Source organism: Lithobates pipiens, unplaced genomic scaffold, assembly GCF_037356315.1.
Source record: "Lithobates pipiens isolate NorthernLeopardFrog02 unplaced genomic scaffold, aLitPip1_a1.2 Scaffold_27, whole genome shotgun sequence".
Taxonomy (NCBI): Eukaryota; Metazoa; Chordata; class Amphibia; order Anura; family Ranidae; genus Lithobates; species Lithobates pipiens.
In genome coordinates this window covers 205,592,605-205,613,674 of record NW_027507788.1, presented here as the reverse complement: position 1 = coordinate 205,613,674, position 21,070 = coordinate 205,592,605, and the positions used below count along the sequence as shown (strand labels likewise).

The 21,070-nt window shown below is 48.4% G+C and overlaps 1 protein-coding gene across 1 annotated transcript in view; it reads left to right on the top strand.

The window, feature by feature from the left end:
• Positions 1-9,613: 9,613 nt before the first annotated feature.
• ZW10 (zw10 kinetochore protein) overlaps positions 9,614-21,070 on the top strand; it is an 82,587-nt gene continuing 71,130 nt past the window's right edge. The window contains exon 1 of the mRNA XM_077458136.1: positions 9,614-9,805. Within this exon, the coding sequence (XP_077314262.1) occupies positions 9,701-9,805 (105 nt within the window). The 5' untranslated portion in view covers positions 9,614-9,700. The remainder of the gene's footprint in view (positions 9,806-21,070) is intronic.

Below are 21,070 nucleotides of genomic sequence, written 5' to 3'. Positions count from 1 at the left end.
TATACAGAGAGGCTGGGTATACACATATAGTCTGGGTATACACAGATAGGCTGGATGTATACAGAGAGGCTGGATGTATAAAGAGAGGCTGGGTATACACAGATAGGCTGGATATGTACAGAGAGGCTGGGTGTATACATAGAGGCTGGGTATACAGAGAGGCTGGGTGTATACAGAGAGGCTGGGTGTATACAGATAGTCTAGGTATACACAGATAGGCTGGGTATACACAGATAGGCTGGATGTATACAGAGAGGCTGGGTATGTACAAAGAGGCTGGGTGTATACAGAGAGGCTGGGTGTATACAGAGGCTGGGTGTATACAGAGAGGCTGAGTGTATACAGAGAGGCTGGGTATACACAGATAGTCTGGGTATACACAGATAGGCTGGATGTATACAGAGAGGCTGGGTATACACAGATAGGCTGGGTATGTACAGAGAGGCTGGGTATGTACAAAGAGGCTGGGTATGTACAGAGAGGCTGGGTATGTACAGAGAGGCTGGATGTATACAGAGAGGCTGGGTGTATACAGTGAGGATGGGTGTATACAGAGAGGATGGGTGTATACAGAGAGGCTGAGTGTATACAGAGAGGCTGGGTATACACAGATAGTCTGGGTATACACAGATAGGCTGGATGTATACAGAGAGGCTGGATGTATAAAGAGAGGCTGGGTATACACAGATAGGCTGGATATGTACAAAGAGGCTGGGTGTATACATAGAGGCTGGGTATACAGAGAGGCTGGGTGTATACAGAGAGGCTGGGTGTATACAGAGAGACTGGGTGTATACAGAAAGGCTGAGTGCATACAGAGAGGCTGGGTATACACAGATAGTCTAGGTATACACAGATAGTCTAGGTATACACAGATAGTCTAGGTATACACAGATAGGCTGGGTATACACAGATAGGCTGGATGTATACAGAGAGGCTGGGTATGTACAGAGAGGCTGGGTGTATACAGAGAGGCTGGGTGTATAGAGAGGCTGGATGTATACAGAGAGGCTGAGTGTATACAGAGAGGCTGGGTATACACAGATAGTCTGGGTATACACAGATAGGCTGGATGTATACAGAGAGGCTGGGTATGTACAGAGAGGCTGGGTGTATACAGAGAGGCTGGATGTATAAAGAGAGGCTGGGTATACACAGATAGGCTGGATATGTACAGAGAGGCTGGGTGTATACATAGAGGCTGGGTGTATACAGAGAGGCTGAGTGCATACAGAGAGGCTGGGTATACACAGATAGTCTAGGTATACACAGATAGTCTAGGTATACACAGATAGGCTGGGTGTATAGAGAGGCTGGGTGTATACAGAGAGGCTGAGTGTATACAGAGAGGCTGGGTATACACAGATAGTCTGGGTATACACAGATAGGCTGTATGTATACAGAGAGGCTGGGTATGTACAGAGAGGCTGGGTGTATACAGAGAGGCTGGGTGTATACAGAGAGGCTGTATGTATACAGAGAGGCTGGGTATGTACAGAGAGGCTGGGTGTATACAGAGAGGCTGGGTGTATACAGATAGGCTGTATGTATACAGAGAGGCTGGGTATGTACAGAGAGGCTGGGTGTATAGAGAGGCTGGGTGTATACAGAGAGGCTGGGTGTATACAGAGAGGCTGGGTGTATACAGTGAGGATGAGTGTATACAGAGAGGCTGGGTGTATACAGAGAGGCTGGGTATACACAGATAGTCTGGATGTATACAGAGAGGCTGGATGTATAAAGAGAGGCTGGGTATACACAGATAGTCTGGATGTATACAGAGAGGCTGGATGTATAAAGAGAGGCTGGGTATACACAGATAGGCTGTATGTATACAGAGAGGCTGGGTATGTACAGAGAGGCTGGGTGTATACAGAGAGGCTGGGTGTATACAGAGAGGCTGGGTGTATACAGAGAGGCTGGGTGTATACAGAGAGGCTGGGTATACACAGATAGTCTGGATGTATACAGAGAGGCTGGATGTATAAAGAGAGGCTGGGTATACACAGATAGGCTGGATATGTACAGAGAGGCTGGGTGTATACATAGAGGCTGGGTGTATACAGAAAGGCTGAGTGCATACAGAGAGGCTGGGTATACACAGATAGTCTAGGTATACACAGATAGTCTAGGTATACACAGATAGGCTGGGTGTATAGAGAGGCTGGGTGTATACAGAGAGGCTGAGTGTATACAGATAGTCTGGGTATACACAGATAGGCTGTATGTATACAGAGAGGCTGGGTATGTACAGAGAGGCTGGGTGTATACAGAGAGGCTGGGTGTATACAGAGAGGCTGGGTGTATACAGAGAGGCTGGGTATACACAGATAGTCTGGATGTATACAGAGAGGCTGGATGTATAAAGAGAGGCTGGGTATACACAGATAGGCTGGATATGTACAGAGAGGCTGGGTGTATACATAGAGGCTGGGTGTATACAGAAAGGCTGAGTGCATACAGAGAGGCTGGGTATACACAGATAGTCTAGGTATACACAGATAGTCTAGGTATACACAGATAGGCTGGGTGTATAGAGAGGCTGGGTGTATACAGAGAGGCTGAGTGTATACAGATAGTCTGGGTATACACAGATAGGCTGTATGTATACAGAGAGGCTGGGTATGTACAGAGAGGCTGGGTGTATACAGAGAGGCTGGGTGTATACAGAGAGGCTGGGTGTATACAGTGAGGATGGGTGTATACAGAGAGGCTGGGTGTATACAGAGAGGCTGGGTGTATACAGAGAGGCTGGGTATACACAGATAGTCTGGATGTATACAGAGAGGCTGGATGTATAAAGAGAGGCTGGGTATACACAGATAGGCTGGATATGTACAGAGAGGCTGGGTGTATACAGAGAGGCTGGGTGTATAGAGAGGCTGGGTGTATACAGAGAGGCTGGGTGTATAGAGAGGCTGGGTGTATACAGAGAGGCTGGGTGTATACAGAGAGGCTGGGTGTATACAGAGAGGCTGGGTATACACAGATAGTCTGGATGTATACAGAGAGGCTGGATGTATAAAGAGAGGCTGGGTATACACAGATAGTCTGGATGTATACAGAGAGGCTGGGTGTATACAGAGAGGCTGGGTGTATACAGAGAGGCTGGGTGTATACAGAGAGGCTGGGTATACACAGATAGGCTGGATGTATAAAGAGAGGCTGGGTATACACAGATAGGCTGGATGTATAAAGAGAGGCTGGGTATACACAGATAGGCTGCATATGTACAGAGAGGCTGGGTGTATACAGATAGGCTGGGTGTATACAGAGAGGCTGGGTGTATACAGAGTTTTCCCCCTCCCCCATGGTTCGCACCCTCCTGCCCAGGAGCTCAATGTGAGAAACTTCCTCCCGCCTCTATGATATGGACGGAGCGAGGAGGAGACTCACCTCACACTCATCTCCCTTCTCTGGAGGTCAGTGAAGCATGGAGTGCAGACAGCGCTGTGTCAGGCAGCCCAGGACACTCTCATGATAGGGCCAGCCCTGGACTCGGGGCTATGGGCCCCAGATTCGGGGCTCCAGCCTCAATTCCCACCCCTTAACGACACCACTGGGTACTGGACACTTTGTGTCTAATATTTAGAAGGTTCCTCTGGGCATTCCTTCCTCCCATCCACTACTTTATAAACACAGTCAAAGAACCCTTGATCTGTGGGCAATGAGTCCTTCCAACTATGTCCAGAATGCAGCTTTGACCCGTCTCCTATGTAACACTCTTTAGCAGCCCAGTTTCCTCCAGAGAAGATCTCCAGCAGACACTCTAAACAAACATTAGGCCCAAGTAATGACAAGGGAAAAGGAGAGCGCTCTGGAAAGGAGCTCCAATTATTTATCATCTCCTAAACCATATATATGAATATGACCATCAGGGATTGTATGTGCTGTGGTTCCCAGGCTTATTAGGTCCAGTCTACCCCCCTAGTAATATAAATAGGGTGAAAGCTGGGTTCAAGGGGCAGTTCACTATGGGGCAGGACGTGCTGTGATCCCTGTGGAGGATGTATGCTGCACCCTGCAATTCGTCTGAGGCACTGGGGTTCCAGAGATCAACCAGCCCTTGGAAGATGCCAATATAGACTACTACCTTGTGGAGATATGCCTGAGCAGCCAAATAGTCGTAGTTAGGGTCAGAAAATGGACATTGTTCATGTTGAACTGTAACGCCAGAAACTCTTCAAGTAAATTTGCAGCAACTGTTCTAAACCTGATCTGAAGTTATTCAAAGGGGTGCATGCTGGTTCTGCCATATTCAAAAGAACTTGGGCCCATAAAACACATGTGGGGTGTGACGCTCAGCTACTACAAAGATCTACAAAGACATTAAACTACATTTAATGTAGTTGCTCTTGCTATGGGTAAACAAGTGTTAGTACAAGCTACACTGCAACCAGTTGTGAAGCGTGGTAGTTTGTATAGGTGACAGGTCCTCTGGTAGAGAGGGGATCAATATTCTGGCTCCCTCCATAATGGTCACTTTACAGTTGCAACTGGCCCCAAACCTGTCTTTTGGAGATCCAAGGCCTGGTCACAAGGTTAACAAGTGCACACATGAAGTCCACGCTATGTGAATGACAGGCAGGGACGAAACTAGCGGGGAGAGTAGGGGGGGTCACCTGCCCCTGGCACTGAATTGAGGGGGGCGCCGTCGCTGACAGTGGTATTGTGGACCCCATTCTGTTACTGGGAGCAAGGTAACAGAGGTATATTGGACTGGTGGAGAGGCGTGTGTCAGCAGTATCCCTTCTAATGCAAACATACATCAAGTTATAGTGTGTAGTGACATGGTACAGTACTTTACAGTGAAGCTCTGTACTTTAATTATTGCACACAATTTATTTATTACAGGTACTTGTATAGCACGGTCAATTTAAACAGTGCTTTACATATATATATATATATATATATATATATATATATATATATATATATACAGTATATTCAGGGGCGGCCCATCCATTAGGGGTGCCCGGGCACCGCCCCCCCCCATCCATGCATCCGGCCTCCATGCGGGATGCTGGACGCATAAATTCCAATTGGGGCAGTGTTTTTTTGGAGCACCTGAGTAGAGCCAGAGGCTCTCATAGGCTTCAAAATAGGGTGGGCTCAGGGCACAGAGCATTGGTATCTGTGGGTGCACTGTTTGCCGCCCCTCCCAAAAAAATTACCACCAGCCGCCACTGAGTGTATTAAACATTCATATCAGTCCCTGACCTCAAGGAGCTTTCAATATAAGGTCCCTAACTCACATACTAGAGCAAATTTAGACAGGAGCCAATTAACCTACCAGCATGACTTTGGAGTGTGAGAGGGAACCGGAGTACCCAGAGGAAACCCACACAGGCACTAGGAGAACATGCAAAGTCCAGACATGTGGTGCTCTGGCTAGGATTTGAACTGATGACCCTAGTGCTTCCAGGCAGAAGGGCTAACTACTTAGCCACGGTGTTGCCCACACAACATGTCCTGGGCATTGATGAGCATGCTGGCGGTGAAGGGTACCCCCATGTGCAGAGTGAAAGGGTCCCGTCCACAAACTCACTGAGCTCAGGGAAGAGATATTGAGTGCATAAAAAAACAACAGCTCAGGCTGGTTATAGCCTAGCAACAACACTCTCTAAATCTAGGTAGGGACACAGCGACATAGGTAGGGTTGCCACTTGTCCAGGATTCACCCGGACAGTTCGGGTTTTGAATCATCTGTCCGGGTTTCAGTCCATCTGAAACCCGGACACATTATTCAGACCAGGCTGTGGCTCCCCAAATAACCCAGATAGTCATACACAAATCTGTTGCCGCTGTGGGCAGCTGTTTGAGGTCAGGTTCGGCATCACTGAAGGGTGGGTTGATGATGTCAGCAAGAGCAATGTGGCCACACCCACTGGTGCGCTCTGTGCGCTACATTTCTACTCTCCTTGGGGCACCCAAATATATCCCAGGCCTTTTATAATCCTATAGTGTTTACTGAAAAAAGAAACAAAATATTGCCCTGTGCCGCAAAAGTGTTCGGGTTTGGCTTGAAGAAAAGGTGGCAGCCCTAGACATAGGGTAGGGCCCCTAGACCTTTAATATTCATTCTTAAAAATAAGGATCATGGTTGGGTTTTGTCATAATATTTGTACATAAGTACAGCTCTATCCAAAACCTTTAGGAAGGATAGGGCTAGAACCTCTATCAAGTTTTCACTCTTGTCTGCATTAGGTTGGCCATAGATTATACAATTTTCTTGTACAAATTTCTTTTAGATTTACCAAAAACATATACACTAAACACTTTTCAACTTGTGTGCAATCAGGTAGTCATGTGCACTACATAGGTGAAGATAAACCCAAAGGAAATTGAGAAAGAAAATGGTATAATGTATGGGCAGCCCATATCTCCCAACTGTCCCTGATTTCGAGGGACTGTCCCTGATTTGGAGCAAGGTCCCGCTGTCCCTCATTCCTCCTCAATGGAGCCTCATTCTGGTCTGATCTCTATAGTTGTATATAAAATGCACTTTTTATCTATCAAAGTCGTTGTCAGATTGGCATGGCTGCGCAAATGGGCGTACCTGTACGTCCCTTTGAATTTGACGCCATGTCGACGTGTGCCGCGTACGTGCTCCGTGAGCATGCCCCCTGTGTCCCGCAGACTCGATGTCCGCCGGGTGCCCGTGATTGTCTCACGGAGAGGCAGAACGGGGACATGCCCATGTAAACGAGGCATTTCCCCATTCTGCCTTGTGACAGGACAGAAATCTACTGCTCCCTGTCATCAGGAGTTGTGATCACTGTCATGTCACTTGTAGCCCAGCCCCCCCACAGTTAGAATCACTCCCTAGAACACACTTAACCCCTTCATTGACCCCTAGTGGTTAACCCCTTCACTGCCAGTGTCATTTACACAGTAATCATTGTATTTTTATAGCACTGATTGCTGTATAATTGTGAATGGTCCCAAAATAGTGTCAAAAGTGTCCAATGGGTCTGCCATAATGTCACAGTCCTAATAAAAATCACAGATTGCCCCCATTACTGGTAAAAAAAAAAAAAAAAAATGCCACAAAACTATCCCCTATTTTGTAGATGCTATAACTTTTGCGCAAACCAATCAATATATGCTTATTGCGATTTTTTTTTTTACTAAAAATATGTAGAAGAATATATATTGGCCTAAACTGAGGAAAAAAATTATATATTTTTGGGGGATAATTATTATAGCAAAAAGTAAAAAATATTGCTTTTTTTTTCAAAGTTGGCGCTCTTTTTTTGTTTATAGTGCAAAAAATAAAAACCGCAGAGGTGATCAAACACCACCAAAAGAAAGCTCTATTTGTGGGAAATAAAGAACGCTCAACTTGTTTGGGTACAACGTTGCACTACAACAGTTGTCAGTTAAAGCGGCGCAATGCCGAATCGCAAACAATGGCCTGGTCGTTCAGCAGCCAAATCTTCTGGGGCTGAAGTGGTTAAGGGGGCGTGAGAAGGGGTGTGTCCTATGCCTGCATACTTTTGCTGATAGGTGTCCCTTATTCCCATCTCTAAAAGTTGGGAGGTATGCCAGCCTAACAATTGGAAATCTTTCATTCACTTCCTATCCTGGAGGCATTGAGAGGAAATCTCAAGAGGAACACAGCAATAAAAGAAAATGAGTCTGACTGTATTGAGTATAGAGTTGACCATCAATGGTCAGAAGTCTCCCAAGAACAAAAGTTGGGAAACTACGTATTACCCTGCCCTCTGTTCTGTAGGGACATACTTATGATTTGCAACTCAACCAACAAGCAGAATCAGCACATTATTATTATTATACGTGATTTATATAGCGCCAACAGCTTTTACAATGTATAGGGGGGACAACACAATTACAGTACAGTTCAATACAAAAGGTACAGGAGGGCCCGGCTCGTAGAGCTTACATTCTAAAGGGAGGGGGTGGTGGTACAAAAGGTAATAGCTGCAGAGAATGATTTGATGGGGGTGGCTCAGGGACAGTTGTTGTTAGGTGGGTGTGGGATAGGCTTCCCTGAATAAATGAGTTTTCAGGGATCTCCTAAAGGTGGACAGGGTAGGGGCTGATTGGACAGACTGGGGCAGGGAGTTCCAGAGGATGGGAGAGGCTCTGGAGAAGTCTTGAAGGCGAGCATGGGAGGGGGTAACAAGGGAGCTAGAAAGCAGGAGGTCCTGGGAGGAGCGGAGGGGACAATTTGGCCGATATCTGCATTGGTCGATGCATTGCTGCTTTACTCACTGCCAGCACTTGTCCTGACGGCCGAGACCCGTTTAACCTTCTTCCACCGCTGGCTCTACACTGCCCAAACTAGTTGCTAGGACCGCCTGCCGCTCAACACAGAGCGAGGCTGAGGCCCCAGCATTCAGAGCGGAGGAGGATTTAACTTCTACTACTGCTTTAGCTCCACCCACCTCCTCCTCAGTCTTCTCTGGTGGCATGCTCAGAGGGAAGAGAACTGCCAGGATTTGAAAATAACTCTCAATACTCAGAGGTGAGGCCGGGCGCCGGGGATGGGTGGCACACCATGTGTGTCAAGAGGCACTTACTGCAGAGAGAGGACGGCAGATGAGCTGGCAGCAGAGGACAGATGACACCCTCGAAGGGATGGGAGGAGGACACATCCCTAGATCTCATGGGTTCATGCTGGCTGGGATTGGATGTGACTCTCCCAAAAGAGAAAGACTACATGTCCCAACATGAACCCCTCAGAGCTGAAGATCTGATGACCACGCCCCCAACTAGTGAAGAACTACAGGTCCCAGCATGAACCCATGAAATATATGGGGGCACACCCTTAGATCTCAGGGGTTCATGCTGGGACTTGTAGTCCTTACATTTTGGGGTGGAGTCACATCCGTAGATCTAAGGGGTTCATGTTGAAACTTTTGTAGTCCTTTACTTTTGGGGATATGACCCCCCCAAAAGTGAAAGAACTATAGATCCCAGCATGAACCCCTCAGAGCTGGAGATGTGACCCCCCCCAACAAGTGTGGGGGTGTCCCTGATTGTCAGTTTGGAAATGGGGTCACCCTAAGTCTGCAACATGCTGGCAGGGTACAAACTATCCTACTAATGGACCCTAACACACAAACAGAAAATCGTACAAAAAATCCTGCATTGGAAGCGGTCGTATGATAGCTTTCCAGAGCCGATCATGAAACTTCATCCGATATTGTTTGTATTATAAAAAAACAGCTTTTGCCTTCAATTTTACTCAAATTTTCCTGGATGTGGAATCTCCCCAATAAGGGAGCAGAGAGCAATAATCCTCTCCCGCCACAGGAGGGCAGTAATGAGCCCTCTCCTCTCCTCTATGGGTAATGTAATGTAAACATTAGCGAGTACACAAGAGCGGATGTACATAGCACGGACTGTCCATCAGACTCCGCCCCCCACCATCCTGCACCTATCACACCGACTGTTCACCTTCTCTTTCCACCCTATCACAGCCACGCAGAAGCCCCCGTCTCCCAGCATCCTTTAGGAATCTTGACCTGGCTCCATAGCTGTCAGTGAGTGTGCGCGGTGCATGCCGGGACTGGTAGTTCCCTCGCTGAGCAGAGTAGTGGGAGGTGTTCGGGGACTGCGGTAGGCAGGACTACAATCCCGGCATGCCCCGCGCTCTCGGCTCGCTCTTCCAGTTTGAAAGCGGCCCCGTCAGCGCTGGGCACGGATTGGGGGCTGTTGGTTGGCGGGCGGGATGGCGTCGTTTGTGACAGAAGTGCTGGCGAGTTCTGGGCGGCTGGAGAAGGAGGACCTGGGCACCAAAATCACCCGGCTGTCCCGGAGGGTGGAGGAGGTGAAGGTAAGATAGAGGACCTGTCACCGGCAGTGTGCTCTGTACTGTGCGGGGATAGGAAGGGGCAGTGTACTCTGTACTGTGCAGGGATAGGAAGGGTCTGTGTCCTCGGTGTACTCTGTACTGTGCAGGGATAGGAAGGGTCTGTGTCCTCGGTGTACTCTGTACTGTACGGGGATAGGAAGGGTCTGTGTCCTCGGTGTACTCTGTACTGTACGGGGATAGGAAGGGTCTGTGTCCTCGGTGTACTCTGTACTGTACGGGGATAGGAAGGGTCTGTGTCCTCGGTGTACTCTGTACTGTGCGGGGATAGGAAGGTCTGTGTCCTCGGTGTACTCTGTACTGTGCGGGGATAGGAAGGTCTGTGTCCTCGGTGTACTCTGTACTGTGCGGGGATAGGAAGGTCTGTGTCCTCGGTGTACTCTGTACTGTGTGGGGATAGGAAGGTCTGTGTCCTCGGTGTACTCTGTACTGTGCGGGGATAGGAAGGTCTGTGTCCTCGGTGTACTCTGTACTGTGCGGGGATAGGAAGGTCTGTGTCCTCGGTGTACTCTGTACTGTGTGGGGATAGGAAGGTCTGTGTCCTCGGTGTACTCTGTACTGTGCGGGGATAGGAAGGGTCTGTGTCCTCGGTGTACTCTGTACTGTGCGGGGATAGGAAGGTCTGTGTCCTCGGTGTACTCTGTACTGTGCGGGGATAGGAAGGTCTGTGTCCTCGGTGTACTCTGTACTGTGCGGGGATAGGAAGGTCTGTGTCCTCGGTGTACTCTGTACTGTGCGGGGATAGGAAGGTCTGTGTCCTCGGTGTACTCTGTACTGTGTGGGGATAGGAAGGTCTGTGTCCTCGGTGTACTCTGTACTGTGCGGGGATAGGAAGGTCTGTGTCCTCGGTGTACTCTGTACTGTGCGGGGATAGGAAGGTCTGTGTCCTCGGTGTACTCTGTACTGTGTGGGGATAGGAAGGTCTGTGTCCTCGGTGTACTCTGTACTGTGCGGGGATAGGAAGGTCTGTGTCCTCGGTGTACTCTGTACTGTGCGGGGATAGGAAGGTCTGTGTCCTCGGTGTACTCTGTACTGTGCGGGGATAGGAAGGTCTGTGTCCTCGGTGTACTCTGTACTGTACGGGATAGGAAGGGTCTGTGTCCTTGGTGTACTCTGTACTGTGCGGGGATAGGAAGGTCTGTGTCCTCGGTGTACTCTGTACTGTGCGGGGATAGGAAGGTCTGTGTCCTCGGTGTACTCTGTACTGTGCGGGGATAGGAAGGTCTGTGTCCTCGGTGTACTCTGTACTGTGCGGGGATAGGAAGGTCTGTGTCCTCGGTGTACTCTGTACTGTGCGGGGATAGGAAGGTCTGTGTCCTCGGTGTACTCTGTACTGTGTGGGGATAGGAAGGTCTGTGTCCTCGGTGTACTCTGTACTGTGCGGGGATAGGAAGGTCTGTGTCCTCGGTGTACTCTGTACTGTGCGGGGATAGGAAGGTCTGTGTCCTCGGTGTACTCTGTACTGTGTGGGGATAGGAAGGTCTGTGTCCTCGGTGTACTCTGTACTGTGCGGGGATAGGAAGGTCTGTGTCCTCGGTGTACTCTGTACTGTGCGGGGATAGGAAGGTCTGTGTCCTCGGTGTACTCTGTACTGTGCGGGGATAGGAAGGTCTGTGTCCTCGGTGTACTCTGTACTGTACGGGATAGGAAGGGTCTGTGTCCTCGGTGTACTCTGTACTGTGCGGGGATAGGAAGGTCTGTGTCCTCGGTGTACTCTGTACTGTGCGGGGATAGGAAGGTCTGTGTCCTCGGTGTACTCTGTACTGTGCGGGGATAGGAAGGTCTGTGTCCTCGGTGTACTCTGTACTGTGCGGGGATAGGAAGGTCTGTGTCCTCGGTGTACTCTGTACTGTACGGGATAGGAAGGGTCTGTGTCCTCGGTGTACTCTGTACTGTGCGGGGATAGGAAGGTCTGTGTCCTCGGTGTACTCTGTACTGTGCGGGGATAGGAAGGTCTGTGTCCTCGGTGTACTCTGTACTGTGCGGGGATAGGAAGGTCTGTGTCCTCGGTGTACTCTGTACTGTGCGGGGATAGGAAGGTCTGTGTCCTCGGTGTACTCTGTACTGTTTTTTGTGCTAAAAACAACAATTTTGGAAGTTTATTTTTGTTTTACTTTCTGCTATAAAACATCCAATAAAAAAAAAAGTAACAAATAATTTCTTCATACATTGAGGGTCAGTTCACACCATAGAAACGCGGTCCGGATGCATTCCGGTGCTTTTCTGCATGCGCGTTTTTGATCCTTTTTTTTTTTTCCCCCTCTTTCTTTCTTAAGCTATAAAGATAAGTGTGTTGCAGTGCGTTTTTGGTGCATTTAGGTACATTCCGGTGCGTTTTTGATGCGTTTTACAGCGTTTCCATGCAGGAAAAATGCAGCACATTCTACTTTCTTACTGGAACTGGCAGCACTGGTGTGAACGATGCCATTTATAACCATATACTCGACTTTCCATGCATTTTTGATGCAGAATAAACACTGGACTGCATGCAGTGTGCACTGGCCCTAGTAAGTTTATATCGATTGGTTTGTGCAAATGTCAGAACCAGACTCTACAAACCGCGGGATCGATTTCTGGAATTATTTACTAGTAATGGCGGCGTTCAGCGACTATATAACAGGACTGCGATATTGCACTGGACAAATTGCACACTAATTGAAACTTTTGACATATTTTTTTAGTGATCAGTGACACTAATACAGTGGTTCTAAAAATATGCACTGTCACTGTACTAATGACACTGGCTGGGAAGGCATCAACATCAGGGGCGATCAAAGGGGTTAACTGTGTGCCTAGCCTGTGTACTGTGGGGGAGGGGCTTTACTAGTGAAAGGCATTGGTCCATGTCTCTGCAGGAACACAGGATCCCTAAGGCTAGGTTCACATTGCTGCGATGCGGGAACGCCGCGAATCCGCGGCGTTTTCCCGCATCGCATACCTCCCGCCGGCAGTTCACACTGCCCTATGCGGACGGCTGGGGGTGTCAATGTTATGTTAATGACACCCCCAGATCCGTCCGCATATCGCAGTGCGATCTGCCGACTCGCACAGGAATCGGATCGCATGGTGTGAACCCCCATGCGATCCGATTCCGTTGCGGACCCAAAAAAGGGTCCCGTGCGAGTTTGCTGCGGGACCGCTGCGAATTCAGCCATACTATCTGTATGGCTGAACTCGCAGCGCTACGGAGATCGGATGTGATTTGCTGTGCGAATCACATCCGGATCTCCCCCCGCAGCAGTGTGAACCCAGCCTTACTGACAGAACGGCATTCTGTATTGTTTACATAGACAGATCGCTGTGTCTGGCTCTCCACCTAATGATTGGCGGGTGTTGGCAGACATTGAGTCCACGGTACCCGCTGATCGGCTCCCACTGTGTATAATCGGAGTGGGTCACCCCCAGACCTGGAAGCGCAGGCTCACATGCTGGGTACATGATCCTGCACAGCAGAGCCACCTTGCCGACCATATGTGTACGTTTTATACAGTGGGCAAGCGGTTAAAGTATGTGAACCTCACCGCGTGACACACACACTATTCTGATTAAAATAGAAATACAAAGCAACACCTAAGTGTTATGTTATATATATATATATATATTAGGGCTGTGGACATTAATAATTAATTCCTTGATTAATCATTTAATTTTTTTCTTTTGATCGGTAGGCTGCCTGCCCTGGGGCCGCTTTGGGCCAAGCTGCAGCGCTCCGCTCCCTCCTTCTCCTCCTCCACTATATGCCTTACACCAGGGGTCATCAACCCCCGGTCCGCGGCCCACTACCGGGCCGTAGCATCTTTGCAGCCGGGCCGTGGCAGGCTGTAAGACACCGGTGGATTGAGAGGAAAGCGGGCGGGTGAATAAGAGCAGCGGGCTGGCGAGCAGAGATGACATCTCTCTCCGCCCGCCTAGCATCCCCGCTCTTCCGCCCTCACAACGTGCGGAATGTCGGCGGTGCGGCGGGGAGCAGAGAGATGACATCATCTCTCCCTGCCCGCCTAGCATCACCGCTCTTCCACCCTCACAGCATACAGAATGTCAGAGGTGCGGCGGGGAGCAGAGAGATGACATCATCTCTCACTGCCCGCCCCGCATCTCTGCTCTCCTGCCCTCATTTAAGAGACCACTGAACCATTGTCACCAATGCAGTGACAATCCTCATCTGGTGGCACTGGTGGGTGATGTGGCAAGTGGCATTCCTCAACTGGTGACAGGCAGGTGATGTGGAAAATGGCATTCCTCAACTGGTGGCAGGCAGCATGGCAAGTGGCATTCCTCAACTGGTGGCAGGCAGCGTGGCAAGTGGCATTCCTCAACTGGTGGCACAGGCAGGTGATGTGGCATTCCTCAACTGGTGACAGGCAGGTGATGTGGCATTCCTCATCTGGTGGCAGGAAAGCGTGGCAAGTGGCATTCCTCATCTGATGGCACAGGCAAGTGATGTGGCAAGTGGCATTCCTCATCTGGTCGCACAGGCAGGTGATGTAGCAAATGGCATTCCTCAACTGGTGGCAGGCAGCGTGGCAAGTGGCATTCCTCAACTGGTGGCAGGCAGCGTGACAAGTGGCATTTCTCATCTGGTGGCAGGCGACTTGGAAAGTGACACACTCAGGGCTCCCACTGATTCTGCATTATGGTGAGTTGAACTATTTCATTTATATTACAATGTAATATAAGAAATAATGCGCTTCAATCATTCTGACACCATACCAACCATGGTGCCATGATGATTGAAGTACCAACAGCCGAACACCAGCTATTGCCCGATAAATTGCCGGCAAAATTCGCTTACCCCCCCCCCCCCCCCACGTGTGTGCGTACATCACCCCCAGTCCCTCGCCGGGCCTTGGCACAATTTTCTTCCACGCAGCCGGTCCCCGGGGCCAAAAAGGTTGGGGACCACTGCCATACACAGTCTGCGGGCATCTCACGCGGAGTGTGAAAACTTTGGCCACGCTGTGAGAAAAGTCCCACCCTCCTCCTAGATCAGCTCGTGTATTAGGCAGAACACTGCGTCTATCACTGACTATGGTGAGGCTGCGATTATGAGCGCGGTGAGGCTGAGTTTGACGTGTGATGTCCTAGCCATGCCCCGCTATAGGCAGAGAAACCTCAGTACACTAATCTCCCCAATTAATGACTGTGCAGGGGTTGCATGTCGGCACAAGTCTAATCATTGGAGGACAGGCAGTCTATTCTCCCAAGTATAATGCAAAGATGAAAAGTGACCACACTGGAATGGATGGGCTTTTGTGGTTAGTGTAGTCGGTTTGAAATACCGTATATACTCGAGTATAGGTCGATCCGAATATAAGCCGAGGCCCCTAATTTACCACAAAAAACTGGGAAAATGTATTGACTCGTGTATAAGCCGAGGGTGAGACATGCAGCAGTTACTGTTACATCCCTGTGTCCCGTCCATGCCTGTGTCCCGTCCATGCCTGTGTCCCGTCCATGCCTGTGTCCCGTCCATGCCTGTGTCCCGTCCATGCCTGTGTCCATCGCAGCCTACCTGTCTCTTTGCCTTCTGCAGCCTCTGTGTGCCATGCCGCGCCGCACCTCTCCTCCTCGTCTGACAGACGGCGGCCATTCCACTGTTCAAAAGCCGCGCCTCTCTGTCTGTGATAGGCGGAACACTCAATTTCCCAGCAGTCAGTGTTCCGCCTATCACGGACATCCTCTCATCCTCGTCCGTAGTATGAGGATGAGAGGATGTCCGTGATAGGCGGAACACTGACTGCTGGGAAATTGAGTGTTCCGCCTATCACAGACAGGGAGGCGCGGCTTTTGAATAGTGGAATGGTCGCCGATCTGCGTGACTCGAGTATAAGCCGAGGGGGGGCACTTTCAGCCTAAAAAAGGGGCTGAAAATCTCGGCTTATACTCGAGTATATACGGTAGGAAAGCGGAAAGACTGGCAGGATCACCGGGGATTTCACATAAAGGAAGTAGAGCTGCAACTAATGATTATTTTCATAATCGATTAGTTGGCCGATTGTTGTTTCGATTAATCGGTTAATAACCTTAAAAAAAAAAAAAAAAGGGGTCAAATTGACGTTCGTTTTCAACCACAGTGACGGGAAAATGTGGAAATAATAGAAAACTTCTCGGTCAAAGGAATTTTCAGGCAGTGGGTGTGGTTTTTGTTCAGAAATGAAGTGAAAATTTCAAACAAAATTCTTTCATTCAGCCAATGTACAAAGATTTTTCATCTGAATATTCTCACCTGAAAATTGATCGGTGAGGCCAGCATAAGGCTCGGTAAACACCTATGCAGTTTTTGCTTTTGATCTGTTTCTGCCGTGCTTTTTGCTGTGCGTTTTTGATTTTTGCCCCCTGCAATTTGCGCTTTTTTGCATTATTTTTTTTTTTTTGCTGGGAAGATTAAAAAACACAAATTGCTGCAAAAACGCATTACATTCTTTTCTGTTGAAGTATATTGAACCAAAAAAGCGCAGTTTTTTGCGTTAAAAGCCCCTGACCCCTTCCAAATATGCAGCGGCTGAAAAAAGCACAGATATGAATCCTATGTATCCCATAGGAAACCATGTGAATGAACTGTAGTGCGTTTCTGCAAAAATCACCAATAAACATACAGATGTGAACCAGGCCTAAGCCCCTGTACACACGGTCAGAGATTTCCACAACCAAATCCGTCGGATTTTGCCCGTCGGTTTTTGTCCATCGGATCTTGTCCGAAACTGTTGCATACGCACGGTTGGACAAAGTTGTCGAAAAATCCGATCTTTCAGAACGTGATGACGTAATTTCGTTACGATGGGACTACGTTCAGGCTAGTAGCCAATAGCTTTGATGTAGGAATTTGATCTGAGCATGCGTGGCACTTGGTCCGATCAAAATTCTCTACACATGATCGGAGTATGTCCGATCGAACCAGTTGGTCGGGAAATATTTCCAACATGTTGGAAAATTGGGTCCCACGGATATTCCGACGGAATCAGTCCGATGCATACCACACACAGTCGGATTATCCGACGACACGGTCCGATAGGACACATTCCGACGGATTCTCCGACCGTGTGTACAAGGGCTTAGATGTGTGGTAACATAATGGGGTTAAAAAGACTAAAATAATCCCTTTTTATAGTACAAAAAAAGCAGATAATCACTACTGGAAGGGGTTCATTTTTTAAATGTAGAACAGTGAAAGTAATATTTACAGTAGTGATTATATTTTTGTACTATAAAGGGCTCATTTTTAGTTTTTTTTTTTTTTTTTTTTTTTTTTTTTTTTTAACCCCGTTATTTTACTGGCCGATTAATCGATTATGAAAATAGTAATCGATTAATTTCATAATCGATTCGTTGTTTCAGCCCTAAAAGGAAGCAATACAAAGAACAGGAGACTCCAATGTGGTTGTAAACCTCGGATTGTGACTTTTACCTGTAGATAAGCCTAGAATAAGATGTTTAAACTCTTCTCTGATTTGGGAGAGATTTCCGTCAGTTTCCTGTTCTTTGTGACACTCGTGGATTGGACAGGAAGTGAGTAAATGCAATCAATGGGGGGCGAACCCACCACACACACGGAAATAAAAACCTGACCGAGGTTCCATCCCCTCCCATCCTCACCTTTTTTTGTCTGGTTTAATTTGGGCATTAGGTTTGGATCCACACAACATTTTTTCTGACTGGACTCTGGAGGAATTTGCTGAATGACTTTTCTTCTTGGGTTGCTGCTTCTCATTGCTTCTGCACATTCCCTGATCTGAGTTGACTTCTAAGTGGAGCTGCCCCTCGATCTTTACCTGACCTAGAAATCTTTTTGCTCCTGGAAGTTCATAGAACAAGCCTCTTCATTGCATATTAGGACAGTGCAGGGTTGGTATGTACACTATTGTCCTGACACAAGATCCTAGAGCTGGCATTTGAAGATGTGCAGCTAATGCCATGTTACTATAAATGTGTTCAGTCATATACAAACATGGCATTTTACCCTATGACTAACAGTGGATTTAGGCTTATTAGAACTTGCCAGTAAACACGTAGTATGTAAAGCTCACCTGTCATCTGAAGTAGAACAGTATGCTCTGCACTTTATAATAGCTGCTCACAGATGATTGTTAAATAGACTTTAAAATTTTCATGAAATTTGAGTGATCGGAAAGCATCCCAAATGCAGATGAAATGCTCAGAAAGCATCACTTTCTAAATGCCGGTAACTGCTTGCTAATCACTTTGTTATGGGGGTGCTTAGAGTGGTCACAAGGGATTCGGTGACTGATTTACATGAATCTTCCCAGTGATCCCCTGCGATTCAGACACTTTCATGTGTGGTCTCATTATACTGTATACAGGTCCTTCTCAAAAAATTAGCATATTGTGATAAAGTTCATTATTTTCTGTAATGTACTGATAAACATTAGACTTTCATATATTTTAGATTCATTACACACAACTGAAGTAGTTCAAGCCTTTTCTTGTTTTAATATTGATGATTTTGGCATACAGCTCCTGAAAACCCAAAAATCCTATCTCAAAAAATTTGCATATTTCATCCGACCAATAAAAGAAAAGTGTTTTTAATACAAAAAAAGTCAACCTTCAAATAATTCTGTTCAGTTATGCACTCAATACTTGGTCGGGAATCCTTTTGCAGAAATGACTGCTTCAATGCGGCGTGGCATGGAGGCAACCAGCCTGTGGCACTGCTGAGGTGTTATGGAGGCCCAGGATGCTTCGATAGCGGCCTTAAGCTCATCCAGAGTGTTGGGTCTTGCGTCTCTCAACTTTCTCTTCCCAATATCCCACAGATTCTCTATGGGGTTCAGGTCAGGAGAGTTGGCAGGCCAATTGAGCACAGTAATACCATGGTCAGTAAACCATTTACCAGTGGTTTTGGCACTGTGAGCAGGTGCCAGGTCGTGCTGAAAAATGAAATCTTCATCTCCATAAAGTTTTTCAGCAGATGGAAGCATGAAGTGCTCCAAAATCTCCTGATGGCTAGCTGCATTGACCCTGCCCTTGATAAAACACAGAGGACCAACACCAGCAGCTGACATGGCACCCCAGACCATCACTGACTGTGGGTACTTGACACTGGACCTCAGGCATTTTGGCATTTCCCTCTCCCCAGTCTTCCTCCAGACTCTGGCACCTTGATTTCCGAATGACATGCAAAATTTGCTTTCATCCGAAAAAAGTACTTTGGACCACTGAGCAACAGTCCAGTGCTGCTTCTCTGTAGCCCAGGTCAGGCGCTTCTGCCGCTGTTTCTGGTTCAAAAGTGGCTTGACCTGGGGAATGCGGCACCTGTAGCCCATTTCCTGCACACGCCTGTTCACGGTGGCTCTGGATGTTTCTACTCCAGACTCAGTCCACTGCTTCCGCAGGTCCTCCAAGGTCTGGAATCGGTCCTTCTCCACAATCTTCTTCAGGGTCCGGTCACCTCTTCTCGTTGTGCAGCGTTTTCTGCCACACTTTTTCCTTCCCACAGACTTCCCACCGAGGTGCCTTGATACAGCACTCTGGGAACAACCTATTCGTTCAGAAATTTCTTTCTGTGTCTTACCCTCTTGCTTGAGGGTGTCAATGATGGCCTTCTGGACAGCAGTCAGGTCGGCAGTCTTACCCATGATTGCGGTTTTGAGTAATGAACCAGGCTGGGAGTTTTTAAAAGCCTCAGGAATCTTTTGCAGGTGTTTAGAGTTAATTAGTTGATTCAGATGATTAGGTTAATAGCTTGTTTGTTTAGAGAACCTTTTCATGATATGCTAATTTTTTGAGATAGGAATTTGGGGTTTTCAGGAGCTGTATGCCAAAATCATCAATATTAAAACAAGAAAAGGCTTGAACTACTTCAGTTGTGTGTAATGAATCGAAAATATATGAAAGTCTAATGTTTATCAGTACATTACAGAAAATAATGAACTTTATCACCATATGCTAATTTTTTGAGAAGGACCTGTATAAGGGGACTTTCAGACCTGATACTCCCCCCCCCATGGTATACTTTGTGTCTGGGTGAGATTATTGCTCAGTCAATGTGAGTCAAAGAAGTCACTTGGGGAGCAGCGGATGGTGACGTTGGAGGAGAAGTCGCTTGGAGAGCAGCAGGTGGCGACGTCGGAGGAGAAGTCGCTTGGAGAGCAGCGGATGGTGACGTTGGAGGAGAAGTCGCTTGGAGAGCAGCGGATGGTGACGTTGGAGGAGAAATCGCTTGGAGAGCAGCGGATGGTGACGTCGGAGGAGAAGTCGCTTGGAGAGCAGCGGGTGGCGACGTCGGAGGAGAAGTCGCTTGGAGAGCAGTGGGTGGTGATGTTGGAGGAGAAGTCGCTTGGAGAGCAGCGGATAGTGACGTTGGAGGAGAAGTCGCTTGGAGAGCAGCGGATGGTGACGTTGGAGGAGAAGTCGCTTGGAGAGCAGCGGATGGTGACGTTGGAGGAGAAGTCGCTTGGAGAGCAGCGGATGGTGACGTTTGGAGGAGAAGTCGCTTGGAGAGCAGCGGATGGTGACGTTGGAGAAGAAGTCGCTTGGAGAGCAGCGGATGGTGACGTTTGGAGGAGAAATCGCTTGGAGAGCAGCGGATGGTGACGTTTGGAGGAGAAGTCGCTTGGAGAGCAGCGGATGGTGACGTTGGAGGAGAAGTCGCTTGGAGAGCAGCGGATGGTGACGTTGGAGGAGAAGTCGCTTGGAGAGCAGCGGATGGTGACGTTTGGAGGAGAAGTCGCTTGGAGAGCAGCGGATGGTGACGTTTGGAGGAGAAGTCGCTTGGAGAGCAGCGGATGGTGACGTTTGGAGGAGAAGTCGCTTGGAGAGCAGCGGATGGTGACGTTGGAGGAGAAGTCGCTTGGAGAGCAGCGGATGGTGACGTTTGGAGGAGAAATCGCTTGGAGAGCAGCGGATGGTGACGTTTGGAGGAGAAATCGCTTGGAGAGCAGCGGATGGTGACGTTGGAGGAGAAGTCGCTTGGAGAGCAGCGGATGGTGACGTTTGGAGGAGAAATCGCTTGGAGAGCAGCGGATGGTGACGTTGGAGGAGAAGTCGCTTGGAGAGCAGTGGGTGGTGACGTTTGGAGGAGAAATCGCTTGGGGAGCAGCGGATGGTGACGTTGGAGGAGAAGTCGCTTGGAGAGCAGCGGATGGTGACGTTTGGAGGAGAAATCGCTTGGAGAGCAGCGGATGGTGACGTTGGAGGAGAAGTCGCTTGGAGAGCAGCGGATGGTGACGTTTGGAGGAGGAATCGCTTGGAGAGCAGCGGATGGTGACG